At 47.2% G+C, this 25,065-nt stretch overlaps 1 protein-coding gene across 4 annotated transcripts; it reads right to left on the bottom strand.

Moving 5' to 3' along the window:
- Nucleotides 1-298: 298 nt before the first annotated feature.
- Nucleotides 299-25,031, bottom strand: fam221b (family with sequence similarity 221 member B). Of its 4 annotated transcripts, none has more exons than XM_062966451.1 (7): nucleotides 24,729-25,031; nucleotides 19,080-19,657; nucleotides 15,231-15,374; nucleotides 12,998-13,108; nucleotides 10,310-10,513; nucleotides 8,489-8,608; nucleotides 299-5,530 (listed from the first exon to the last, which is right to left on the bottom strand). In XM_062966451.1, the coding sequence occupies exons 1-7, from the start codon at nucleotides 24,809-24,811 to the stop codon at nucleotides 5,286-5,288; spliced, it is 1,485 nt and encodes a 494-aa protein (XP_062822521.1). In that variant the 5' UTR covers nucleotides 24,812-25,031; the 3' UTR covers nucleotides 299-5,285. The 4 variants fall into 4 exon arrangements, with proteins under 4 accessions (XP_062822521.1, XP_062822520.1, XP_062822522.1 ...); XM_062966450.1 differs by having other exon boundaries at nucleotides 15,231-15,377; nucleotides 24,729-25,021; XM_062966452.1 differs by having other exon boundaries at nucleotides 299-5,078; nucleotides 15,231-15,377; nucleotides 24,729-25,021.
- Nucleotides 25,032-25,065: the final 34 nt, after the last annotated feature.

The raw sequence follows: 25,065 nt of genomic DNA, 5'->3' as shown, positions 1-25,065 counted from the left end.
ATGGCAGGCATCCTCAGAGGTGCCTGCCATAGATGTGGGCGAAACGTCAGGAGAGAATGCTTCTGGAACATGGCCACACAGCCCGAAAGACATACAACAACCCTAATAGGAATATATATTCATAACCTGTTAAGATTATGATACCAATATGGTTAAATATTAGTGCAGAGCAGTAAAAATGCAGAAGACTAGGGGTTTATGTGAGCAGAGGTAAAAAGAAAATAAACAAGACAAAATATCCAGCCTCCCTTTCCCTTTAAATGTCATGTGCATAAAATAAACATCAGAGACATCAAAATAAAATAGCAACAATATGTTTACTCACAATCTTGTATGATGATGGTCGTACAGGCAAAATCATCTTAGTTCCAAAAGAAAAACAGTTCGGATACTACATATCTCTTAACAAACAGGAACATCAGCATGGCATGGCATGGCAGGAGCAAAGAGGAAGAGACAGGAAGAGGCATCTGTACATCACTTCCTGTGTGTCCCCAGAAAGGATACTCCCATTTCCCATTTCATATGCAAAACCCTTAAATGGTGGCTTACACTCTGGAATGCAGCTTGGCTCAGGTTACTAAGCAACAAACATAACTAACTACATAAACCATCCCCCATTGAAAATGCATGCATGATTGCTTAGATAACCCAACAAAAGCAAACTTGGTACAGGAAGTGGACGTGCTTCTTGATCTAGCGATGAAGTTGCATTGACAGAGATCTCTCTTCCAGCAGATTGTTTTCAAAGCATGACATAAAGGCATTCCTTTGCCCTTTGACTTCCCCTTTATTAGCTATGTGAAGACTTCTCCGCAACCCTCTAACTTCCAGTTTTGTAGCCCCATCGAGATCCTCAGAGTCAAGGCCACTAAGCTTGTTACTGTTATCAGGCAGAGGCAAAGCGCTATCCTCCCTTTCTGCTCCCTGCACCTGAAATTCCTCATTAGAAACAACATCATGATTTATTCCCATGGGAACAACTCCCTGCTCTTCGTTTCCCACAGCCGGAACGCTCCTATAATTCCCAGCATCAGAATCATCTTCAAATTCATCCTGAATCCCATCATTATACACATATAACCCAGAATCCTCATCAGAGTCACACAAAAGCAAAGGCTGAGTCACAACAGGAGCCGACATAACTCAACGGGCAAAGAAACACAATATTTATAGGCCCGGGCTGTGGCGCAGGCTGGTGAGCAGCCAGCTGCAATAAATCACTCAAGAGGTCATGAGTTCGAGCCTATGTTTGTCTTGTCTTTGTTTTATGTTAAAGGCATTGAATGTTTGCCTTATATGTGTAATGTGATCCGCCCTGAGTCCCCTTCGGGGTGAGAAGGGCGGAATATAAATACTGTAAATAAATAATAAATAAATAAAGAGCTGTCAAATTCAAATTTCCCTTGCCCCCCCCCCCCCATGCCAGCTTTCCGCTGATTGGTGGAAGGCATCAGCTGGTCAGGAGGGGTGGCTGTGCCCAGCAGCGCTCTGTCCAATCAGAGTGCTTGCCCTGCTTTGGCTCCTCAGCCAATGGGAAGGGAGGAGGCGGGCTAGGCGGGAAACAATGAAGGGGAAGTAAAAATTGTCGGGGGTTAATCAGCTCCGAACCACCCTGATTTATTGGTGAGCCAGGCCTCTCACCAATCCATCCTCTGTCAGGCTGCTTGAGCATCTGGCTAAGCAGCAGCGACAAACGACACCACACTCATAATTCAGCTGCTTGCAACGGTTCCAAGGCTTTATTTATAAACAAAATATTTACAAGCTAAAAAGTCATAGGACACATGCTTCCCTTAACAAAGGCAAAGCATGTCCTCTCTCTTTGCTGATCAGCGAAGCTTTTCTGCGTCGTCTGAGACCGGAAGTCTTGACCTATAGGCTAGGCAGGCTATCACTCAAGCTGGCCTGCCATTAACCCTTGTGCTGCTGGAAAGCATGCCCAGAATACACAGTTGGAAAAACTCCCACCAGCAAAACACTTGATTCAACATTTGACCCTTACACCAAAATACACCAACAAAGATGATAGCGTTAAGGTGACCAATGTTTGCCCAACGACTCAGCGATAGCTTAGGCTTCCAAGCTGAATCTGAGTTATTGTCTTAATCTTTTGAATCTGCATCTTTGTGTAGACCCGAGAGGCTAGGTCCTTTTGTTTTGTCTTGCTGTAATATGGAGTTCACTGTTGGAGTAGAAGCTTGGTTTCGGATCAGGATGTGACACAGCGGGGAGGTGGTGGCAAAGTCCCTGGTTCCTCGCAGATAGAGAATTGCCCTTTGAGTTGGGTAGATCCAAAATGTCCATAGACCTTATCATTCCAGATGGCCTGGCTTTCAGCCCTCCGAGGTCTGGTCAGGTAAGAGCCATTTATTTATGGTCCATGCAAATGGGCTTGATGAAATCCTTTGTTAGGGGATTATTGGCTCAGGAAGTTTGGAAGCTCCAAGAGTCATGAGTTGCTGGCTTTATGAACCAGCCTGCTTTCCTTCATATTTTTCATATACCCTGTTTCCCTGAAAATAAGACATCCCCAGAAAATAAGACCTAGTAGAGGTTTTGCTGAATTGCTAAATATAAGGCCTTCCTCAAAAGTAAGACCTAGCAAAGTTTTTGTTTGGAAGCATGCAGGATCGGTAAATGTACATACCATAGATTGTTGTTCATGGAAATAAAGGTAGTAACAAGAAATAATAATAATAATATAATAATAACTTTATTCTTGTATCCCATCTCCATCTCCCAGAAGGGACTCAGGGCATCTTACACAGGAATAAGCCCAACAACAACATAAATTTACATACAAACAGAAATTTAAAACAGTAATTTTAAAACAGTATAGCAATAAAATATAATATAGAAATTCTTGAAAGGATTCACAGTTTGGTTATGCTATTTTGTGATGACAACTACTGTACAGTAGATAATAAATTTTCATTTTTAAAAATTCAACCATCAATGTGAATTTGTCTTTGTGGAAAAATAAGACATCCCCTGAAAATAAGACCTAGCACATCTTTGGGAGCAAAAATTAATATAAGACACTGTCTTATTTTTGGGGAAACAGGGTAGGCATATATACACATAGGGAATGAGGAATGGGGCAGGGGAGCATACACAGAGTTCATAGGAAGAGGGGGAATCATGCAGGGTCTAAGGGGAAGTCACGTCAGTCCCCCCCCCCCAAAAAGTCCATAAAGGTTCATAAAGTTTGGCAAAGAGTTTATAAAAGCCTTAGGTTCCCACATGGGGCGGGGGGGGGGGGGGGGAGAGATTATGGGATCATTCCAACCTGGTGTCCTTGGCAAAACTATGAATTCCCTGATTTTGAATTATCTTTTGCAGATTCCTGGGGGGGGGGGGTCATCTCTGATCATATCACCTGTGACATGAAGGGAACCCCTGGCAAATCACAACACGGATCATAGTGAACTCATTTCTCAGCCAATCAGCAGGAGGCACGGGAAGTCTGAATAGCTGTCAAAAGTTTCTTTAAAGCCATGCATTTCCCTGTGTTTGGGGAACTATACGTTTTCAAGTGGTGACTCAGGACTTGCATCCCTTTTGGCCAAACTACAATAAACCTCTTTCATTTGCCTTCAAACCCAAAGAGCTTTGTTTTCTGTCCTGGCTGATCTGATTTAGTGGAAGCTCACTGGGCACGTACCTGCTATCAATGGTCTTGTTACACACCAGCCAGCCATGGCTTCAGAGCCTGATCAGGAGCTGAACTCTGACACAGATGAGGCTTATTATGACTTTTCACCCAGTTCAGAAAAACCTTTGCAGTTCCAGGTGCCTGGTGAAATCAGCCAGGAAGAGCAGTTAATTGGAAGGGAGACTTCCTTGTCTGGGCCAGATGTTCTCAGCTCGCCTGAGAACGAGGGTTTTAATCGGAGAGAATTTTTGAATCGTGAGAGAAGTGTTAAACAAAGCCTTCGCAGAAGTCAACGTCTGGCGTCCCGAGGGCATAATGGTTAGAGTTTCCATGGGAACTTTTTGGGAGTATTGCTCTCCCTACTGGGGATTCAGTTTAGGATCCTTAAAAACATTTTGCACTGTGGATTCTTTGCGGTGTCAACGTTGCTTCATTGGAGAGAGGTATCTCCGTATTTTGCTCCAGTTTCCAAGCCAAGTATTTCCAGTTCCAGTTCCAGTTGGGCCGAGCTGAACCGCGACTCTTTAGTAGCCCTTGATTTTACTCCGGTTGTTATTTCCTTGTTCCTGTTTCAAGATTGCCTCCGCTTTGACAACTTTGCTGCCGTGATCACTACAAAGTGTTGCCTAAGGCTAGAATTCTGTTTTCTGTCAGCCTTGTTTCCTTGTTGCAATTCATGGACTTTGATTTCTTGGGAGAGCTAATGAGTTCTCATTGTGGATTATAATATTGGACCTTTCCTTTTACCTATCTGGGATCATATTTGACTTTTCAGAAAGAACTATTTCCTCCTCAAACTCTATAACTATTTTCATCTGGATTTATATTCGCTTTAATAAAGATATGATATGATATGATATATTGACTCCTGTCAGGTTTTGGAGTGCTCACGCTGCCTTGGGGTATAACAGGTCTCTGCTGAAATCGCTACATGTTGAATGCCATGCAGCACACTTTGGAGTGCATCTACACTATAGAATGAATGCGGTTTGACAGCACTTTCACAGCCATGGCTCAGTGCTATGTAATCCATGACAGGATGGCCCCAGACCCACAACAGAGAGAGAGAGATGTCAGGGTGTGTGGATGCTGGGCTAGGGAGTTGAATCTCTCCTCTGTCACCCCGACTGACTTGGTGAGTCAGTTTCTCTTCGCCTGCTCACCCGAAGGACCACTTTCTGCAGCAGCAAAGTGGCACCAACAAAACTACAGCTGCGTCGTTCATTTACTGCTGATCCCAGCAGGTCTAAATTCTTTATTTTACATATATACAGTTGCTAAAAGCCATAGCTCTCCACACACATAGCGCGTCTTCTCAGCTCGGCTTGGCTGTTATCTCCACGAAGCTGGCACTTCCCGCATTCCTGAGTTCATGAGTTCTGGCCAGACAGTTCAAAACGGAAGCCCTGACCTATTGGTCCTGTGGGCAATCAATCAAGCATGCTTGTGCTTAACCCTTGTGCTGCTGGAATGCTTTGCCAGAAAACACACAGTTGCAAACACCCAAAGCATAACTTGATATAACATTTCAGTCTAACAACAGAAACACACTAACAAGAGAGAGCCAGAGAAGGGGTTGTTGCCTGAGGGGGGCTCTGCCCCTTTATTGAATGGCGCCTGCGCCGCATTATTCGGGGAGGCGACCCTCTCTGGCCTCTGTCCGCCTCAGGCCTTCCTGCCATTCTTCTCGGGGAGCCTCCAGGGCCCTGGGGGGGGGAGGAAGAGGCAGAGGGCGTGAGCCGGAGGGGGCGCCCAGGGCCCCGGGGGGCTGCCCCTGCTGCAGGGCCTGGAAGGCGGAGGGGTCGTCGGGCCGCCCGTTCAGCACGGCATTGCGCAGCTCGGACATCTCTGCAAAGGGCAGGTAGGCCTCTCCTGGAAGAGCAGAAGAGGGGCGGAAGGAGTGTGTGGGAGACGGCCCGGGGGGAGGAGCGGGGCCACTGCAACCTCCCCGTCCCATGCATCCCAATACTGGGTCTATAGGGAGGGCTGCCGTGACCAGTGGACATGGGCATTGCCTTGTGCGCTATGAACCTATCCAATGCCCTTGACAAGACGGCATGGATGCTGAGGGATGGGGCCTTAGCCAGGATTGTATCAGAGAGACATGAGCAAGCAAGAGACAACTGGCAGGGCCACTACAACCTCCCCGTCCTGTGCATCCCAATACTGGGGCTATAGGGAGGGCTGCCGTGACCAGTGGACATGGGCATTGCCTTGTGCGCTATGAACCTATCCAATGCCCTTGACAAGACGGCATGGATGCTGAGGGATGGGCCCTTAGCCAGGATTGTATCAGAGAGACATGAGCAAGCAGGAGGCAACTGGCAGGGCCACTGCAACCTCCCCATCCCATGCATCCCAATACTGGGGCTATAGGGAGGGCTGCCATGGCCATGGACATTGGCATTGCCTTGTATGCTATGAACCCATCCAACACCCTTGGCAAGAGGGCATGGATGCTGGCATGGACATTGCTCCTGGGTGTGCCTGTGAAAAGTGCCCGTGGGCATTTGCTGGGCAGCACTGAGCACCTCATTTGGTGGCCCTGGCCCCATCCTGGGACTTATAGTCTAAGAGGCTCTGGAGATTTCTCCTGAGAACTAGAATCATAGGATCATAGAGTTGGAAGAGACCTCGCAGGCCATCCAGTCCAACCCCCTGTCAAGAAGCAGGAAGATGACATTCAAACAGAGCCGGCCCTAGGTATTTTTCAAGTGTAAGCGAACAGAATTTTGGTGCCCCCCCCCCAAACCAATCACTGAAAAATAAAAGTGTTGGATAAGCAAAAATGTTGGATAATAAGGAGGGATTAAGGAAAAGCTTATTAAACATCAAATTACATTAAGATTGTACAAATTAAGTACCAAAACATCATGTTTTACAACAAATCAACAGAAAAAGGAGTCTCAACTGCGCCCCCATATGTCTTGTGCCCAAAGCAACCGCTTAATTCACCTAATTGTTGGACTGGCTCTGCATTCAAAGCACCCCTGACAGATGGCCATCCAGCCTCTGATTAAAAGCCTCCAAAGAAGGAGTCTCAACCACACTAGGGTTCCCTATCTTTGAACTCCAAACCCCAGGAGTCCATAGAATGGAGGAAGCCTGGCAACAGACATGAGGTCATGATGCTGGAACTTTTGCATATAAAAGACGGGTAGATGTAATAGACAGGGGCGGCTTAACCGGTAAGCGAAGTACGCAAATGCGGAAAGCACCAATCCTCTGGGGGCGCTATTGAGGCGCCCGGTTCAGTTCTCAGAGAGAGGTGGGAAAACAAAAGTTCTAGGAAACAGCAACGCCCGGCACTTTGGGGAAACGTGGGGTGCGTTGCTAAGTAGCAACGCGCCCTGAGTTTCCCTAGGCCGGGCCTTTGCCAGAGGGAGGAAACTCTTCCCTCCGGTAAAGGCCCAGCACTTTGAGGAAATCTCCATGGCTCTCTTCTTCCACTCTCACTGCATTTGGGGGAAGGGGCGCCAAAATACGGTTTGCTTACACTGGAAAATTGCCTAGGGCCGGCCCTGCTGATAGATGAAGTACCCAAGGGGAAGAAAACTCTGGAAGGACCCTGTAACCTGATGGGGTCCAAGGAGGCCACTGTGATGTCTCATGGGCCTTGTAGTCCCGTTCCTAGTGCTATTGTGGCAGACGAAGAGGAAAACTTGGGATTCCCACCGATTCAGCCAGAATCGGAGCCCCTGCACCTGGAGGATGTTTGCCCTCAAGAAGTCAGCCAAACAATTAGCTGATTAGGTCTGCTTCCCTTGGGAAATTCTAAGGAGTCATGCATCTGGACAGAGATGGGTTCTAGTTCTCCAGGGAAAGTGTTCTTCTGGCGGGAAACGAGACCCTATTTAGGTGTTTTGCCGCGAAGGAAACCTTGCGGAGTCAACTCGTCAGCTCGAGGAGTGAGATCGTGTGTGGACTACGCAACTCCAGTTCCTTGTTTCCAAGACCAAGTTCCAAGCCTGCCTTGTTCCCCGGACCTCGCCACGGACCCTGTTCTTGTTCTTGTTGCCTCGTATCAAGCCTTGTTTGCCAAGAATCTAGTTTGTTTCCAGCCTTGTTGTCAAGTTCCATGGACTAAAGGACCTTGTCATTTCCCCACACTTTGCTCGGCAAAGTGTGTGTTTCGGGTATTGGATTATAACTTTGGACCTTAATATCACATATTGGACATTATTTTCCTGGACTATATTTGACCTTTCTTGAAAGGTCTAATTCTGAACTTTATTCTTCACTTGTTTTTATTGACTTTATATATTCCTTTAATAAAGATATTAGATAGAATCCGGCCTCTGCGCATGGTTATTGGTGCTCTGTAGCCTGGGTCCTGACAGCCACTCTCGGCCACCCTTCCCGTTTCCACAGCAGTCACCCAGGGCACAGGACAGCCTTGTCATCCAGAGCCTGGGACTAAAGATGGGGTGGACGTGACCACTAGCCATTGGCACCACCTGATGCACCATGAACCCATCTGCTGCCCTCCCTTCACAAAATCGTCACAGGGAGAAGCATACTCTGCCTCCCCGCCCTGGGTAAAAGGTATGGTCTCTACCTGGAGGGGGTTGTCCTGGGAAAGGGGGATATATAGGGCTGGGGATTGGATTCTAAATGGGGAGGGGGCTGCAGGTCAGAGGCCGAGCAACACCCCCCTTCCCCTGCATGCAGCCGTGCAGAAGGTCAGGAATGGCCTCAGCCCCAGGCCTCCAGGCTCTGAGCCTTGCAAGGAGACTGGCCCTTGCAAGGATGACCCCTGTAATGATGGACAGGGCCCAGAGGAGACCCCCTTTCCAACCCCCAGGGCCCCCCGCCCCCCGCCCTTCGTACCGCACGGCCGGCCTCCTTTGCGGCGCGTCTCCTCCGACTCAAAGAAGGTCTCGTGCTCTTCCCATCGCCGGTCGCAGGCTGCGCACAAGAAGTTGGAGGTGAAAGCCAGGCAGGAGCAACCTGAGGGTGGGAGAAGGAGAGGCCTCAGTGCAAGGGAGTGCCCACCTGCCCAAACTGGCCCCTGTTGACTGCACGATACGTCTCAGGGTGGAGGTGCATGCAGCCCCTGACCTGTGGGGACTATGGGGCAGCCCTTGTGGGAAGGGGCTGGTGGGGTCTCAGGGGTTGCTACAAACCATCTACAGACCCACAAAGAAAATCCAACAAATGCTACGGTCAGCAAAAGACAAGAGGGATCCTCTCACCTCTGCAGGAGTCTACCTTATACCACGCAGCTGTGGACAAGTCTACAGAGGGACCACCAAACACAGCATTTATTTATTTATTTATTTCCAATATTTATATTCCGCCCTTCTCAGGGCGGCTTACATGAAATATCTGAAACCAATGATGGAATGTAGAAAGAAACCCACAACAAATTTATGCTAAGAAAACATGCTAAAGTACATCACAGACTATTCCAGAACGCAGATACTGTGCTGTTTGTATCGTATTGTTTGTACAAGGAATCTCACAAGGGAGGGGGAGCAAGAAGCAGGTCACATAAGCTTGTATTTCCTGCACTATATGAGAAAACAACTCAGACCCATCAGTGTTGGGAAGTATAATATGTGTTGATCTTTTCCCAGCATGGATTAAATTATGCCACAAAAGCAACAGAATAAGCATCTTTCATACACCGAAATATCACAATAGGAATTCAGTTACGGGAGCTGGCTCAGTCACTTCCAACAGTCCTTCATCATCCCCAGATTTCCACTGCTATCCATTTAAAACCTTGGTGCAAACACTCACTATTGCCCAAACACGAATCAAGGAACATGAGAGGCACTGCAGACTCACTCAACCAGAGAAATCAGCCACAGCAGAGTCCTTGAGGAACCAACCTGGACACAGTATATTATTTGAGAATACAGAAATACTCAGCCACTCCAACAGCTATCATGTCAGACTACATTGAAATCCACAAGAAGCATGTGGACAACTTCAACAGAAGGGAGGAAACCATGAAAAGGAACAAAATCTGGCTACCAGTATTTAAAAAAAAAAAACTAAAAAATCAGAAGAGTAAATAAGAAGCAACACTCTGAAAACAGAGGAGTTCCAGACATGACTCTGAACAAAGGATGCCCCCAGGCAGGAAAAGCCAGGAGATGAAGCTTTTCAATGCTAATCAAGGTGATTACAATATTCACACTGGCCTCCAACTGACAAAGAGTTCTTCTCTCACCCTGGACTTTCCACAGATATATATATATATATATATATATATATATATATATATATATATAAACCTTCCTTGCTTAATTTCTTCATATACCTCACAACCTCTGAGGATGCCTGCCATAGATGTGGGCGAAACGTCAGGAGAGAATACTTCTGGAACATGGCCAGACAGCCCGGAAAACATACAACAATCCAAAGCCTCTCCTTCTGAGCCAGCTTCAGCAATGCCTCCAAAGGCACAAGGCACCCGGAACCCAAGTGCAAGAACCCATGAATTGGCTCATGACACTGCCTTGCTTTCTCACGCACACCCCAAACCTGCCCTTTTCCTCGGCTAATGGTCTCTTGGGTTTGAATGAGATGACGTTCTTGAAATGTTTAGGTTTAAGAGACTTATGCAGTGAAATCCAGCTGCTTCCTGGCTCAATGGTTTCCCGGCTCCATTTGCCCAAACACCAGCCCAAACACACACACCTTTGAACCTGCAGGCGCGGGCTCCGTGGGGCAGGTGCTCCTCGTGGGTGTGCTTGCAGCGACACTGGGCCCTCCAGGTCGAGGGGTCGAAGCCCGTCCTCCTCCGCAGCCAGAACTCGCCCACTTCCTCCGGGCGCGAGGGGATGAACATGAAGCCCTGGCACTTGCACCCGGGGAGCGTGCAGGGCACCGTGGCACGCTTCTCTGCAAGGGAGGGCAGGGGTCAGCGGGGCCGGAGTGGCCGGAGGGAGGGAGGGAGGGAGGGAGGGAGGACAAGTGGTCCCAGTGATGAAGGTGTATTGGGAAAATATAATACTTGTATTGGAAACTATATATTGAATATAATCATGTTAAGAAATAGAAATAAGACAATGTAATCACAAGCAGAATTGTATGCCTATAGCCCAAAAATACACACTGCTCAGCAAATGCAAGACCAAAGTTCACCCTGAGTGCCAGGGACATATGTTAAGTGTCAACAAGAGTAGATAAGCTAATGGACAAGAGACAAATTAAGGCTTTTTGGGATGTCAAGATAACTCCTGGCGCCAGGGGGAATACTAATTACTCTGACAAGCTAAGGTAGGGAGGAAATTCCTTAATTAATGGAGGACGAGGGGGAGCCCAAATGGATGAGATGAGAATTCAGAGATAAGGCTAATGGAGGGTCAGAGGTCTTGAAAGTAGTCTATATTTTAGGAAAATTCAAAGATAGCTTTTTAGTAAGTGCACAGTAAGACTTTTTTGACACTAATTGGTGATTGATAATACCTATGTGACGTAGATGGAGGTAGACCAAAATTGTATATAAGGATCTGTGTTTCTTTGTCTGCCACCTTCGCTTTCCTGATTACAGGGGAAGGTCTTTTCTTCTTTGCTTATTCTCTCTGGCCACTGAGAATAAACGTCATTTTTTCTACAGCCACCGGAACTCTCTTTGTCTCATTTCCTCAAACCTTTGTCTGCCATTTCACCAGCAAAGAAGCATAACCCAGGAGAGGAGGAAGGGGCTCAGGAGCTGGTCCCACACCTCCACCTTCAAGGGCATTTCTTCGTGCAAGACCTGAAAGAGCAGATGAGACCAGAGAAGGCTGACCAAAAGGGTAAGAACATGGAAACCACCAGGACCAATGGCCTTGAGAAGAGAAGGCTGAGAAGGGACATGGTTTCCATGTTTAAACATCGGAAGGGAAGCCATGCAGAAGATGGACTCGTGTTGTAGTTCAGCCCTTGACTGTGCCTGCCCCTGATGTCACTGAGGAAGGGGATCATGGGATTTCTGGTTCTGGGTCTGTGAGCCAGCAGGAGTATTTAAGTCCTGAAAGTGAGCCGTCTCTGTCTCCAGCAGCTAGTGAAGGCCACATTCCAAAAAGGGTTGCCCAGAGGCCTTTCGCTAGGGAAGGAAGTCCAGAAGCTGAGATCAGCTCAGAGGATGCAACTCCAGGTGGCCAGTGTAATGAGCTGATAGATAGGCCAATTAATTTTTGGGAACGCAGAGCTTCCCAGCAGAGTTTGCGGAGGTCACAGCATTTGTTAGCCAAAAAGTCTTTATCAGGTTCCCAGGGCAGACAGAATGATTTCATGTCTATATTAGAAAGACCAAAGGGGGGAGGGGTTTGGCACTCTGGTCAATGTTGGAGTTTGAGAAGCAACAGTCATGGCCAAGTCTTAGATAGCCTGCTAAAGGATTTCTAGTTTCGTGTTTCATGCTTTCAAGTTTCATGTTTTCAAGTTTAAGTGATTATTCCTGGATTTTATGTGTTTTATTGTATTTTTATAATGTTTAAATTGTTTATTTTATTTGATTTATGTTATTACTGTTTTGTTTTGATATTCATTGTAATTGCTTTATTCTGTTTTGTTTTGGGCATTGCCCCATGTTAGCCACCCCGAGTCCCTTCGGGGAGATGGTGGCGAGATGGAAAAATAAAATATTATTATATTTTATGACACAGCAAACAAGCTAGATATGCTGGATTTTGTATCACAAAATCACTAGTCGAACACTTCCCAAGTGTCTAGGACTGTGTATTATTATTATTATTATTATTATTATTATTATTATTATTATTATTATTATTATTTCTGTATTAGATTTTTATGCTCCCTTTTTGTGTTCCCCATGTGAGCTGCCCTGAGTCCCTGTGGGGAGATGGTGGCGGGGTATAAATAAAATTTTATTATTTATTATTATTATTGTATGCTGGATGTTTTATTGTCTTGGATTTTGAAATAGCTCTTGTACCTTGAATTTTATGGACTTTTTATACATTTGAACTTTGACATATTTACTATTTTTTGCTGAACTACTTTTCATATAATCTCCAATAAAGTGCTTTGCTCTTTTAACTTGGAGTGTGGTAGTTGGGTAAAGAGGTAAAGCTTCCTGCCCTGGAGCGCAACACCCTGCTTGTTTCCAGAAGAAGAAGCAATGGATTCGAGTGACAAGAGAAGACCTAAACTTGAGGAAGAGCTTTTTTTACTGTAAGAATGGCCTGACAGAGGAACACATTGCCCTGGAGGCAGGCGAAATGTCTACCCATGGGGGGTCTTTGGCCATCTTTCAGAAGTGCATTTGCGATGTATCCCTGCATGGCAGGGGGTCGGACTAGCTGGCCCAATGTGGCCCCTTCCAAGAGACCCCAAAGGCCATCCAGTCCATTCCGTTGTGCTGCTTGCCCCACTTACCCACATAGACCTGATGCTCCTTCAGCAGATGCCCACAGAAGCACTTGGACTCGTCGCCCACCCGGAAGCAGTCCCACAGGTATTCGGGGCAGCGCCAGCCAATGTAGAGGCCTGTCAAGGAAGGGGCAATTCAGGGGGCAACATGGCAGAGACCCCCCCCCCCACCCGGCCTGCTTTTCTGTGCATCATTGGAGGGTTAGTGCCCCTTGCAATGGTGTGTTGGAGCTAGAACAGGCATGGGCAAACTACAGCTCTCCAGGTGTTTTGGACTTCAACTCTCACAATTCCTAAAAGACTCATATTGGAAAACACTGCACCCAGTCTCTGGGCACACATCCTTTTAGAAACAAATGGCAATCACAACCTTATTGAAAAGGTAAAAATGATGTCACCTCCATTTGGCAAATGTGACTCCCCACGAACACGTGGAGACCACCTTTTCAAAACCACTAGTCAAGAAAATCATAACCTTGTTAGAAGTCAACCCTTTGAACACGTGATATTCATAAGCATTCATGTAATGGCACACAGGTAACTCAGCTGTTAAACTGAAGAACCATGTCTTTGAACTGCCAAGGACAAAGACATTTATTTATTTATTTATTTATTTATTTAGAGTATTTATATTCCGCCCTTCTTTCTCACCCCGAAGGGGACTCAGGGCGGATCACATTATACACATATAAGGCAAACATTCAATGCCATATAAACATAGAACAGAGACAGACGCAGAGGCAATTTAAACCCTCTCCAGCTTCCAGCTTCCTGAGGGTATGCTTGATTCCAGCCACAGGGGGAGGAGCTGCTTCATCATCCACTGCGATGGCAACTTCCTCATTCCAAAGGCGGCTGGGTGATTTTTATGGTGTCGTACATTAGCCTTCCCACATATAAGTGGTACCTAAATTTCCTACTTGATAGATGCAATTATCTTTTGGGTTGCTTAGGTCAACAACGAGCAGGGGCTATATTTTTATTTTAATTATCGGGTGCTCATCCCGACACGGGCTGGCCTCAAACTCATGATTTCTTGGCAGAGTGATTTATTGCAGCTAGCTGCTAATCAGCCTGTGCCACAGCCCGGCTCCTACATGCCACTACAAAAATATATTGGGTTAGCAGAAAATGGTTGTTTCTTTGAAGTTGAAATTGCAGTTACAGTTGCCCAAAAGATATATACTCCCTTGAAACTTCTTAGTTAAAAAATGCACTCAGAGATTTAAAAAAACAAAGTCGTCCTTGAAAAATAACATACCTTGCTTACTCACAAACATTTTGCATTAATTCACCATACAGGCACATTTCTTTTAAAGTTCAGTTATAGATAGTATGTACTTTCTCTGTGTTGGGCACACAGGATATTATTCTTAATCAATAGTCCATAGTCTTTAGGTATAGTTGTACTCGCTGAAGTCCAAAAGTCATACTTCTCGACTGAAGTCCAAACAACAACATGCATCCATCTCCATTGAGGTCTGATGCAAACATGCATCCACCTCCACTGAGGTGTAAAGCAGACACTGAATACAAAAAGGAGTCCTGAGTCTGACCATGCTTGGTACAGTCACATGTCTATAAATCTTCCCATACCAAAGAGGTCAGTCAAATTGACAAATCGACACACACATAGAATACAGTTTGGCAAATTGTATATTAACAAATAAATAGTGAAAGGCTTGGGAGGTTGCCATTTCCAACACCTTGTCCCTTTCCCCCCTCAACTGCTTAAGCCTGAGGCTGCTAGGAATTGTGGGAGTTGAAGTCCAAAACACCTGGAGGGCCAAAGTTTGCCCATGCCTGCTCTAGTGTCTGACCAGAATACAGATACTAAGTGTTTAGGGGGTTAAAAAAGGTAAAGGTTTCCCCTGACGTTAAGTCCAGTCGTGTCCAACTCTGGGGGTTGGTGCTCATCTCCATTTCTAAGCCAAAGAGCCGGCGTTGTCCATAGACACCTCCAAGGTCATGTAGCCATAGGCATGACTGCATGGAGCACTGTTACCTTCCCGCCGGTGCGGTACCTATTGATCTACTCACATTGGCATGTTTTCGAACTGCTAGGTTGGCAGGAGCTGGAGCTAACAGCGGGCGCTCACTCCGCTCCCCAGATTTGAACCTGGGACCTTTCGGTCTGCAAGTTCAGCAGCTCAGCGCTTTAACACACTTCGCCATCGGGGCTCCTAGGGGGTACCTAGCCTTGATAGGTGGACGCAATGATTTCCTCTCACACACATACCTGTCTGCATGGACCGAAGGGCCGCCTCCTTCTCCAGGTGGAAGAGCTCCTTGACGTTCTTGCCAAAGTTCTCCCGGTGCATCGCTTTGGCCACCGAGACCAGCTCGGCCTTCTCAGCCGGAACAATCGGCCTCATCGAATACTCTGCTGTGGAGAAGGAGAGAAGGTCACGTGGAGAGGCTCCAAGGTTGCAAAGACCCTGGCCCACTGACCGGGAGCCACGGCCACCAGGCCTTTGGGGAAGGGCAGCCCCGCTCTGGGTGGTTTTCTCCTGGTGTCGCATTTTGGAATCTTTGCAGATTTGTATTTTACATCTGCTTTTGTCCTCAGTTGCCTGCCAACCAACCAGTGCTGCAAGGCAGGGCACGGGTTATCCAAATAGAAACCAAGGACAAAGGAACCAAGCAGCCACGCTTCCTGCTGCTGAAGGAGACGCTCCCAAAGTAAACGGTTGCAACTGACATTCATGATACTTTGCCATCACATCCCCATCGTTCCCAAAAGGGTTGCTGTGGCCAAAGGGAGACACGGATCATATGGATCTCCATAGTCTCCGAGGGAGAGGGTCTTCCACTCCCCCTGAAAGACCTCCCGTTGCCAAAGGCAAGGGCACCACCACCACCACCATTTGCCATCCTGCTGCACCTACATCTCCCCTTTTCAGACTGAGATGCTGGATCTAGACCAGGGGTCTTCAAACTTTTTAAGTGGAGGGCCGGTTCACAATTAGGATTGTTGTTTTTTGCATTCAAGTCATTTCACACTTACGTCAACCCTAAGTCTAAAGTTTAGGACAGAGGCCAAGTCAATGACCTTGTAGGGCCTTAGATTGGGGACCCTGATCTAGACAATCTCATAAAACCATAGGTATGCAAAGAGACCTCCAAAGGCCATCTAGATGGTATCATAAGGCCATAGGTAAGGAAAGGGACCCTCAAAGGCCATCTAGATGATCTCATAAGGCCATCAGAAAACCATAGATAAGGAAAGGGACCCCCAAAGGCCATCTAGACAATCTAATAAGATCATAGATAAGGAAAGGGGCCCCAAAGGCCATCTAGACAATTTCATAAAACCATAGGTAAGGAAAGGGACCCTCAAAGGCCATCTAGACAGTCTCATAGGATGATAGGTAACAAAAATGAGCTCCAAAAGCCATCTAGATGGTCTCATAAGGCCATAAGTAAACAAAGAGACCTCCAAAGACCAGGTAGACTTAGGTCAACCCTAAGTCTAAAGTTTAGGACAGGGGCCGGGTAAATGACCTTGGAGGGCCGCATCCGGCCCCCGGGCCTTAGTTTGGGGACCCCTGATTGAGACTATCCCAGGTGTTGCACCCCTAGGCTGCATAGGCACCTTGGAACCACACTGGAGCCCAGAATATAAGCAAACAAGCTGTTTATTGAAGATTATAAGTAAGCACAAGTAAATAAAGTTCAGAGTCAAGAAAATGGGTTAAATCCAGAAGAGCAATGTACTTGGAAGTCTTTAGGCAAGAGTCTAAGAAAGTCACCCAAATATCATAGTCCAAACCAGAACTCAAACTCAGTCCCACAAGAAGTATCAAGAATAGTCCAAACAAGATCCAATTCCAAGGCAGGAAATAATCTAGAAACCAAGGGAAACAAGGCCAGAATAAAGGACTAAACTCTAATATAATCCAAGGGGTTAGAAACCCACACGGCAAAGTCCCAAGAGTATTCAACTGGATACAAGACAAGAACGAGGCAGGAACTTGAATCAAAATCCACGGCTGCAAAGCATACAAGAACACAGAGAAAAAGATCTTTCTCTCTTGAATTGCAAAGTTGACACCTCTGCCATACAGAGAAAGCACCAGGCATTTAAGGGAAATTCAAGGCTATTCTTCCATGGGAAAACTATTTCTCTCATGAGAAAACTATTCATTAGCAGGCTTCAAAAGCAGCCGTTTACTTCTTCGTAAACATTCACACTCCCTTCTGCTGTGAGTGAACACATCCCTTCTGTCAAATACATCATTCTCCCCCAAACTAGAATGTCCATCTGGCAGCTGGAGAACTGGCCTTGACAGCGGAGAGAAGAATGTGGAGAAGAATGTGGTGCAAAATGCCTGCTTGCAACCATTCTGTCGCTGGCCCCAGAATCCACTGGAACAGATTCTGACTGCATTTCAGGCCCAAACCCAGAGTCCACTGGCAAAGCAAGTGCAGGGACAATTACTGGCTGAATGGCCCAATCTCAGGCTCAGGCTGAACTACCACACCAGGCAGATTTTGCATATTCAGGGCCAAAAACTGGGACTTAGAGGTGATCCTCCCCTTATTTCTATGCTGCAAGAGACAAAGGACAGTATCACACGGCACTGTTAAAGTGCTGTTATACTACTTTAACCCCTATGGAAGCCTGGAGTTTAGTAGGACCGACCCAGCTCTCTATGGCTGAGAAGGTTCAAGTGCCTTCCCTCGAATGCAGATCCCAGGATTCCTTAGAAGGCAGTCATAGGGGCCAACGTGGAATGACAGCGCAGTGTGATAATGTCTTAAGAGGAGATCATCTTTGGGAATTTCCTTAAGACATTGCTTTTTGTAACCAAGCAGCAGTTGCAGCAGGCAGGGGAAGATGGGTTCCCTGATGACTTAGAGTCAGATGAGATTGTGAGCTTTCCTGGGATTTATTCTGATGCAGGCCCTGGGGTTCATTCCAATGCAGAGCCAGAAAGTGAAACTGCTTTAGACAGAGAGACAGACACAGATGAAGGACCTGAGAATGGGATTGCCTCTGAACCTCAAGGCCTTCAAGGCCAGACACAGAAGTTGGAACCATCCTCTCCAGATAAGGAGTCTTGAGAAAATGAATTGATGATAAATTCTCATGGGAATGACATTGACCTAAGCCAGGAGGCTTGCCTGCAAATTCGAGCAGATAGCCAGCTTTGTGGGTCAAAATGCCATCATGGGAAGCAAAAGTTCCAGGGGAGGCATAATGCTTTCATGTATGTTTATCGGGAGCTAACAGCGCACTCTGCTCTTCAGTTCAGGCAATGTGGCTTTCAAGTTACAGCCAGGCCTGGGTTCCCTAGTTCTTATCTTGGTTCTGGGATTCAAGTATTCTGGGAATTTTTCCATGTTCATGTTGTCTATCCTTGTTCAAGTTTTGCTTATGGATTTAAGTTGCTTTTGGATTTTGAGACTATTCTTGAACTGCCTTGCACCTGGATTTATAAGAGACATTTGATTGTTGACTTGTTGGATTCTACACCTTCTTCCCTTATCCCTGCTTTTTACTATATACCTTTTGTGTGCTTTTACAATAAACTGTTTGCCTTTACTCTGGACTCTTGTGTGATGCTCTGTTCATAGGTGGCTTCAGATCTGGGGTGCAACACTGCTCTCACCCCGGGATTCCTCCCTTTGCCATGAAGACCAGCAAAGAGAGCCTGAACCCAGAGCGGGCCCTAGGTATTTTTCAAGTGTAGGTGAACAGAATTTTGGCACCCCCCCCCCCAAACCAATCACTGAAAAATAAAAGCGTTGGATAAGCAAAAATGTTGGATAATAAGGAGGGATTAAGGAAAAGCCTACTAAACATCAAATTACATTAAGATTTTACAAATTAAGCACTAAAGCATCATGTTTTACAACAAATCAACAGAAAAAGCAGTTCAATACCTTGCGGAGGCAGGCCGCAGGAGACAGGAGGTGCCTCGATGGTGCCCCCCACAAGATGGCGCCACAGGCAACTGCCTAGTTGGCCTGGTGGTTGAACCGCCTCTGCCTGAACCCAACCCCTCTTGGTCTATGATGCCAACAAAGACTCTCCTCCGACATCCGTGGCCTTCATACACACCCGCCGGGGCCCCTCGCCTACCCAGGGCCGTCCTCTTGGCCTTCCTCTTGGCCTTCCTCTGCTCTTCGTGGCTGCTGGGTGGAGGAGGGCTGGTGCTGGGCTCCGTCCAGGGGCCCCCCGTGGTCCCGGTGCTGGGGCTCTCCTCCTCCTGTTCCTCCAGCTGGGAGCGCTGGGCCTCCTGGCGTCTCTTCCAGGAGAGGGGAGAGGTGGGGGGCGAGAAGGTGGTGCCCGGGGAGGAGGAGAAGGGCCCCTCGGAGCTCTCCTGGGCCAGGGAGGAGGCCTCCTCGCTGGGACTCTGCCCGGGGGGCCCAGAGGGCTCCGTGGTGCCCCACTCGGAGCTGGGCAGGGAACTCTCCCCGGGCCCCCCGTCCTCCTCCAGGGTGGTGGTCTGGGGCAGGGCTGTGGTGGTGTCATCGTCACCCCCCGGGAAGGTGGAGGTGGCCGGGAGCAGCTCCTCGTCCACCTCCCGGGCACTGGAGGAGGACTGCCGGTCCCCCGTCTGGCCCGCGGTCCTCTCCTCGTCTTCATCCTCCACGGTCCCCAGCGAGGAGAGCCCCGTGGGCACATCTTCCGCGGGCTCCTCTTCTTCCTCTTCCATGCTGCAAGAAGGAGAACAAGAGGAGGAGGAAGGAGAAGGAAAAGAAGAGGAGGAGGAGGAGGAGGAAGGAGAAGAGGAAGGAGAAAGAGAATAGGTAGAGGAGGAGGAAGAAGGTGGAGGTGGAGATGGAGATGGAGGAGGAGATAGAAGAGGAAACGGAGAAGATGGAGGAGGAGATAGAGATGGAAATGGAGTTGGAGATGAAATGGAAGAGAAGAGGAAGAAGAGCAGGAGGAGGAAGGAGAAGAAGGAGGAGAAGAGGAAGAAGAGGAGGAAGGAGGAGAGGGAGAGGGAGGTGGAGATGGAGATGGAGGAGGACATGGAGGAGGTGGAAGAGGAGATGGAGGAGGAGATGGAGGAGGAGATGGAAATGGTGTTGGAGATGAGATGAAAGAGAAGAGGAAGAAGAGCAGGAGGAGGAAGGAGAAGAAGGAGGAGAAGAGGAGGAAGAAGGAGGAGAGGGAGAGTGAGGTGGAGATGGAGATGGAGGAGGACATGGAGGAGGTGGAAGAGGAGATGGAGGAGGAAATGAAGGAGGAGATGGAGGAGGAGATGAAGGAGGAGATGGAGGAGGAGATGGAGGAGGAGATGGAAATGGTGTTGGAGATGAGATGAAAGAGAAGAGGAAGAAGGGCAGGAGGAGGAAGGAGAAGAAGGAGAAGGGGACGAGGAGAAGGAGAAGGAGAAGGAGAGAGAGGACAGTCAGGCAGTAGGACACTTCAAGCGCTTGCCCTGTTTGCAGGCTCCCCATGGCAGGCTCCCACTCTCAGCAAAGATCTAGGACTGTGATGCCAGAACTTTGGTCTTCCAGGTGTTTTGGACTTCAGCTATTTTGGCCAACAGTGAAGAATACTAGGGTGTGAGAAACATCTGGATGATCACTTTGGGAATCACTGGTCCAGAAGAGTCTGGATATGATGACATGGGACCCCGTTGATGGCTTCCCATCACCCCTAAGGTGATGCATCCGTAAGGTCACAATTCTCCCTTGAGGGTGTGGTAGGGCTGTGCGGATGGCCTTAGTGGGTTTCATGCACCCTACAGGCCGCACAACCCCCTTCTCCCACATATACTGGCAAAGTCAGGTCATAGAAACTTAGAACCCTAAGAGTTAGAAGGAACCTTCAAAGGCCATCCATTCCACCCCATTTCTGCAAGGCAGGAAGACACCACCCAACCCTTCCCAGGTAGCAGTATCTGCTTCAACCTTCACTGCAGAACAGCTTCGACCTTCAGGAAGTCTTCCATAATGTTTGGGTGGAATCGCTTCTCCTGCCGTTTGAACCCATTCCTCCATGGGGCTATGATTCTCCCTTTGGGGGTTCAGTGTGGTTGTCGCTTGGTGTGTGTGTGTGTGGGGGGGGGGGATCCTCATGTATCCCAGAGGCCATACAGACCCCCTACCGTCTCCCTCTTCTACTGGCAAAGCCAGGTGCCATTGTGCATCCCTGCATCTCAGTGAGCTTGGCAGGGGGATGGCCTTGACGACATTCAGGACTCTCTGTCTTGTCAAGCCCAAACAAAGAATGTGGAGGGGAGGGGCAACTGTCACTCAGATTGGCAGTGGGCCATGACAGACAGGATATGGGCCCGCTTCTCCCTCCCTTCTCCGGCCTCCTACCTTCCCACCAGGAGGGCTCCTTGGAATAGCTGTGGGCAGAGCCCTTGGCCACCCCATGGCCACCAGGAAGCATCTCCGTGACAACAGAAGCTTGGCCTATTGGCCCAGCAACCAGCTGTGTTCCAGGGGGTCCTGCCCCATAGCAGCCTGGGGAGGAAGGGAGGGAGGTGTTGGATTATGGTTGTATGTGTATGAAATGTAAGTCAAGTGTTTCTGCTGTTGTGCAAGAGTGTGTGTTTCAGCAATGAAACAGTTAACAGCAGGCTAGTTTTGACTGACAGCCTGCTGTGACCTATGGGGCATGGTTTCCGGCCTTTGGAGGTCGGAACTTCCTTCGAACTGAGGAATGTGCTTTCTTATCTCTGTGTGTGTTGAGCTGGTGCTTGCCGAGGCAAGAGGCTATAGAAGAATGCCAGCTCAGAGCGATGGTTTTTGCTGTGCTTTGTAAATATGTATTACAGTTATTAAAATTAAATGTTTGGACTTTAGACTAGAGATGTCTTTGAGTCTGACATTGAACAGAGGAATTGGTGTGGCAGATGATTGCAACCAATTCATCAGGGTGCTGGAGAAGATGATTGATGGAGTTTGAAGAAACCCACCCTGACCCTCCACGCTGACAGGAGGGAGGAAGAAAAGAAGGACATGGAGATAGAGGTGGGGAACACATCTCTCCCATTGCTTCCCTGGACCCTGAGTGCAGGTCACCCGAACACCCCACAAATCTGGCTTGGGGGTCGGCAGCCCAACCAACAGCCGGGAGGCACAGTGGTATGGGGAAGATTGTAGTGATTTCAGCAGAGGCCGCGGATGGTGGCTCTGTGCCCGGAGTTGTGGTTCAGTCTGATGATGAAGGGGGATTTGCACAGTCTGAAACTGAAAATGTTGGACAGTCTGAGCAGTCAGAGATACAGAGAAAGCCACAGGTGAGCAGCCAAGATGCAGAAAGCCAAGATGAGCTAGGCCGGAATGAGATAACAGAGGCTTCAGATCAGAGTGATGCTGGATTATGGTTGTATGTGTATGAAATGTAAATCAAGTGTTTTCTGCTGTTAGGCAAGAGTGTGTGTTTCAGTAATGGAACAGTTAACAGCAGGCTAGTTTTGACTGACAGCCTGCTATGACCTATCAGGCATGATTTCTGGCCTTGGAAGTCGGAACTTCCTGCAGACTGAGGAATGTGTTTTCTTATCTCTGTGTGTGTTCGAGCTGTGCTTGCCGAGGCGAGAGGCATAAGAGAATGCCAGCTCAAAGTGATGGCTTTTGCTATGCTTTGTAAATATGTTTGTAGATATTGAAATAAATGTTTGGACTTTAGACTACAGATGTGTTTGAGTCTGACATTTGAACAGAGGAATTGGTGTGGCAGACGATTGCAACCAATTCATCAGGGTGCTGGAGAAGATGGTTGATGGTGTTTGAAGAAACCCACCCGGCACGCACCCTGACCCCCATGTCGACAAGTGAGCTTTCTCAGCTCTTGGAACGGGAGGAGGGCAGCAGGGATAGTCAACAACAGCCAGGCAGTTCTGAAAGTGATAATGAGCAAGTCCAATTAGACAGAGAAACAAGGTTGAGCCTGAGAACTAAGGTTCCTAGGCGTTCACTGAGGATTGCTGCCAAAAGGCTGGGAACCCAAGGTCAAAGGAATGCCTTCATGTCTTGTAAGAATGGATAAGTAAGGCGAAATGTGGGAACACATTTCACATCAAGCAACTTTGCTTTCAGAGTAAGATCTCCTGTTTTCAAGCCTTGAGTCTTTGTTCCAGTTTTGCTTATGCAGTCTTAGTTCCTGTATTGCCTATGTATTTTGGGGACGGTCTTCTTGCATTCATGTTCCTGTTTGAATCATGGACTTTGGATCCTGCTTTGAAGATCATGCTTCTGTTTTAGCTTTGCCATTTTAGGATTTACTTGCTACTTTGGGACACTTTGGATTTTTGCATTTCCTTATTGCTTTTTGCCTTTCTTTTTGCTGCCTCTTTATCAATAAACTGTTTATATCAAGTCTGTCTCAGTGGTGTGTGTTGAGAGCAAGGTGGACCCTCGCTGAGGTGCCACACCCGGTGAGCTTCCTCTACACCAGATCGGCCAGGACAGAGAACACAGCACTCTGGGTTTGAAGGCAAACAACAGAGGTTTATTGCAATTTGTCCAAAGGGGATGCAAGTTGTTGAGGATTGATGATGATAAATGGAAGCTTTTATGTGTGCCCATGATCCAGAGTCACCCGCAGAACAATAACATGTCACTCAGGTTTGCAGAACAAAAATAAAATAACTTTACCGATTCCAAGAGATCAAAAACAGTGGTACAGTAGAGTCTCACTTATCCAACACTCACTTATTCAATGTTCTGGATTATCCAACGCATTTTTGTAGTCAATGTTTTCAATATATCGTGATATTTTGGTGCTAAATTCGTAAATACAGTAATTACTACATATGGAACTACTTTTTCTCTCAAATGTTTTGTATAACATGATATTTTGGTGCTTAATTTGTAAAATCATAACCTAATTTGATGTTTAATAGGCTTTTCCTTAATCTCTCCTTACACATTCTCTTATCCAACGTTCTGCTGGCCCGTTTACGTTGGATAAGCGAGACTCTACTGTATTTACAATGGTCCCTCTCATCACTTACAGAAGTCCGCAGTCATAAACAGTCCTTTCCCAGTCCACAAATCTGCTTCAGAGAAGAATACAGTCCTGGTTCTTCTCCTTCTTTTCTCAGCAGCAAACAGGCCTCAAAATAGCAAGGCCTCTCTAGTACACTGCTCTCTTCACCAGTCAGCACTTAAAACATGTCCAAACAGGTTCTGCAGCAGCAGAACAGAAACAGTATCAAATCAATCCCCAGGTTTTTGAAGGCTCAACAATTGGCTTCATTTTCCAGTTAACACACACACAGCACAGTGCCTTTGCAAACCATGACAGATTCCCCCAGGCAAGAAGCCGGGCTTTGAAGCTACAAGGCTTTTCAATGCTAATCAAGCTGGCCAATGGCAACATTCACACTTGCTTCCAACAGACAAGAGTTGCTTCTTTTATCCTGGACATCATTCCACAGGTACAGTAGCGTCTCACTTATCTAACATTCACTTATCCAATGTTCTGGATTATCCAACGCATTTTTGTAGTCAATGTTTTCAATATATCATGATATTTTGATGCTAAATTCGTAAATACAGTAATTACAACATAACATGGGTATTGAACTACTTTTTCTGTCAAATTTATTGTATAACATGATGTTTTGGTGCTTAATTTGTAAAATCATAACCTAATTTGACGTTTAATAGGCTTCTCCTTAATCTCTCTTTATTATCCAATATATTCGCTTATCCAACATTCTGCCGGCCCGTTTATGTTGGATAAGTGAGACTCTACTGTATATAAAACCCACTTGCCTAGTTTCCAAGAGACCTCACAACCTCTGAGGATGCCTACCATAGATGTGGGCGAAACGTCAGGAGAGAATGCTTCTGGAACATGGCCAGGCAGCCCGGAAAAGCCTTCCTTCGACAATACATTTTGAAGGATAATTTATACTACTGTGTTTTATTTATGAGTCCTTGGAGAAAGACAATATAGAAACGCCCGAATAAATAATAAACATACGTAAATAAATACAGTAAATGCCATTTTCCAAAAATGCAACTGCACCCGCTTCCGCCTTACACTCTGCAGGAGGAGACTGACAGCCCGCCAAGCCCCGCCTCCACGTCTTCCACCCAATCAGGAAGTGGAGGGCGTGGCGATAGGCGGAGCTTGCGGCGTTTCCAAT

Source organism: Anolis carolinensis, unplaced genomic scaffold (genome assembly GCF_035594765.1).
Source record: "Anolis carolinensis isolate JA03-04 unplaced genomic scaffold, rAnoCar3.1.pri scaffold_21, whole genome shotgun sequence".
NCBI classification, from domain to species: Eukaryota; Metazoa; Chordata; class Lepidosauria; order Squamata; family Dactyloidae; genus Anolis; species Anolis carolinensis.
Note: the sequence above shows the minus strand (reverse complement) of the source record. Positions and strands in the feature narration are given on the sequence as shown.

Coding starts and splice junctions, on each gene's coding strand:
- fam221b (XM_062966450.1), bottom strand. CDS start 24,811: ATGTATTGTCGAAGGAAGGCTTTTCCGGGCTGCCTGGCCATGTTCCAG. Junction 13,109..15,230: donor CCTTCGGTCCATGCAGACAG/GTATGTGTGTGA, acceptor CTTCCTTGACAG/GCCTCTACATTGGCTGGCGC. Junction 8,609..10,309: donor CCGCGCCTGCAGGTTCAAAG/GTGTGTGTGTTT, acceptor TCCCACCCTCAG/GTTGCTCCTGCCTGGCTTTC.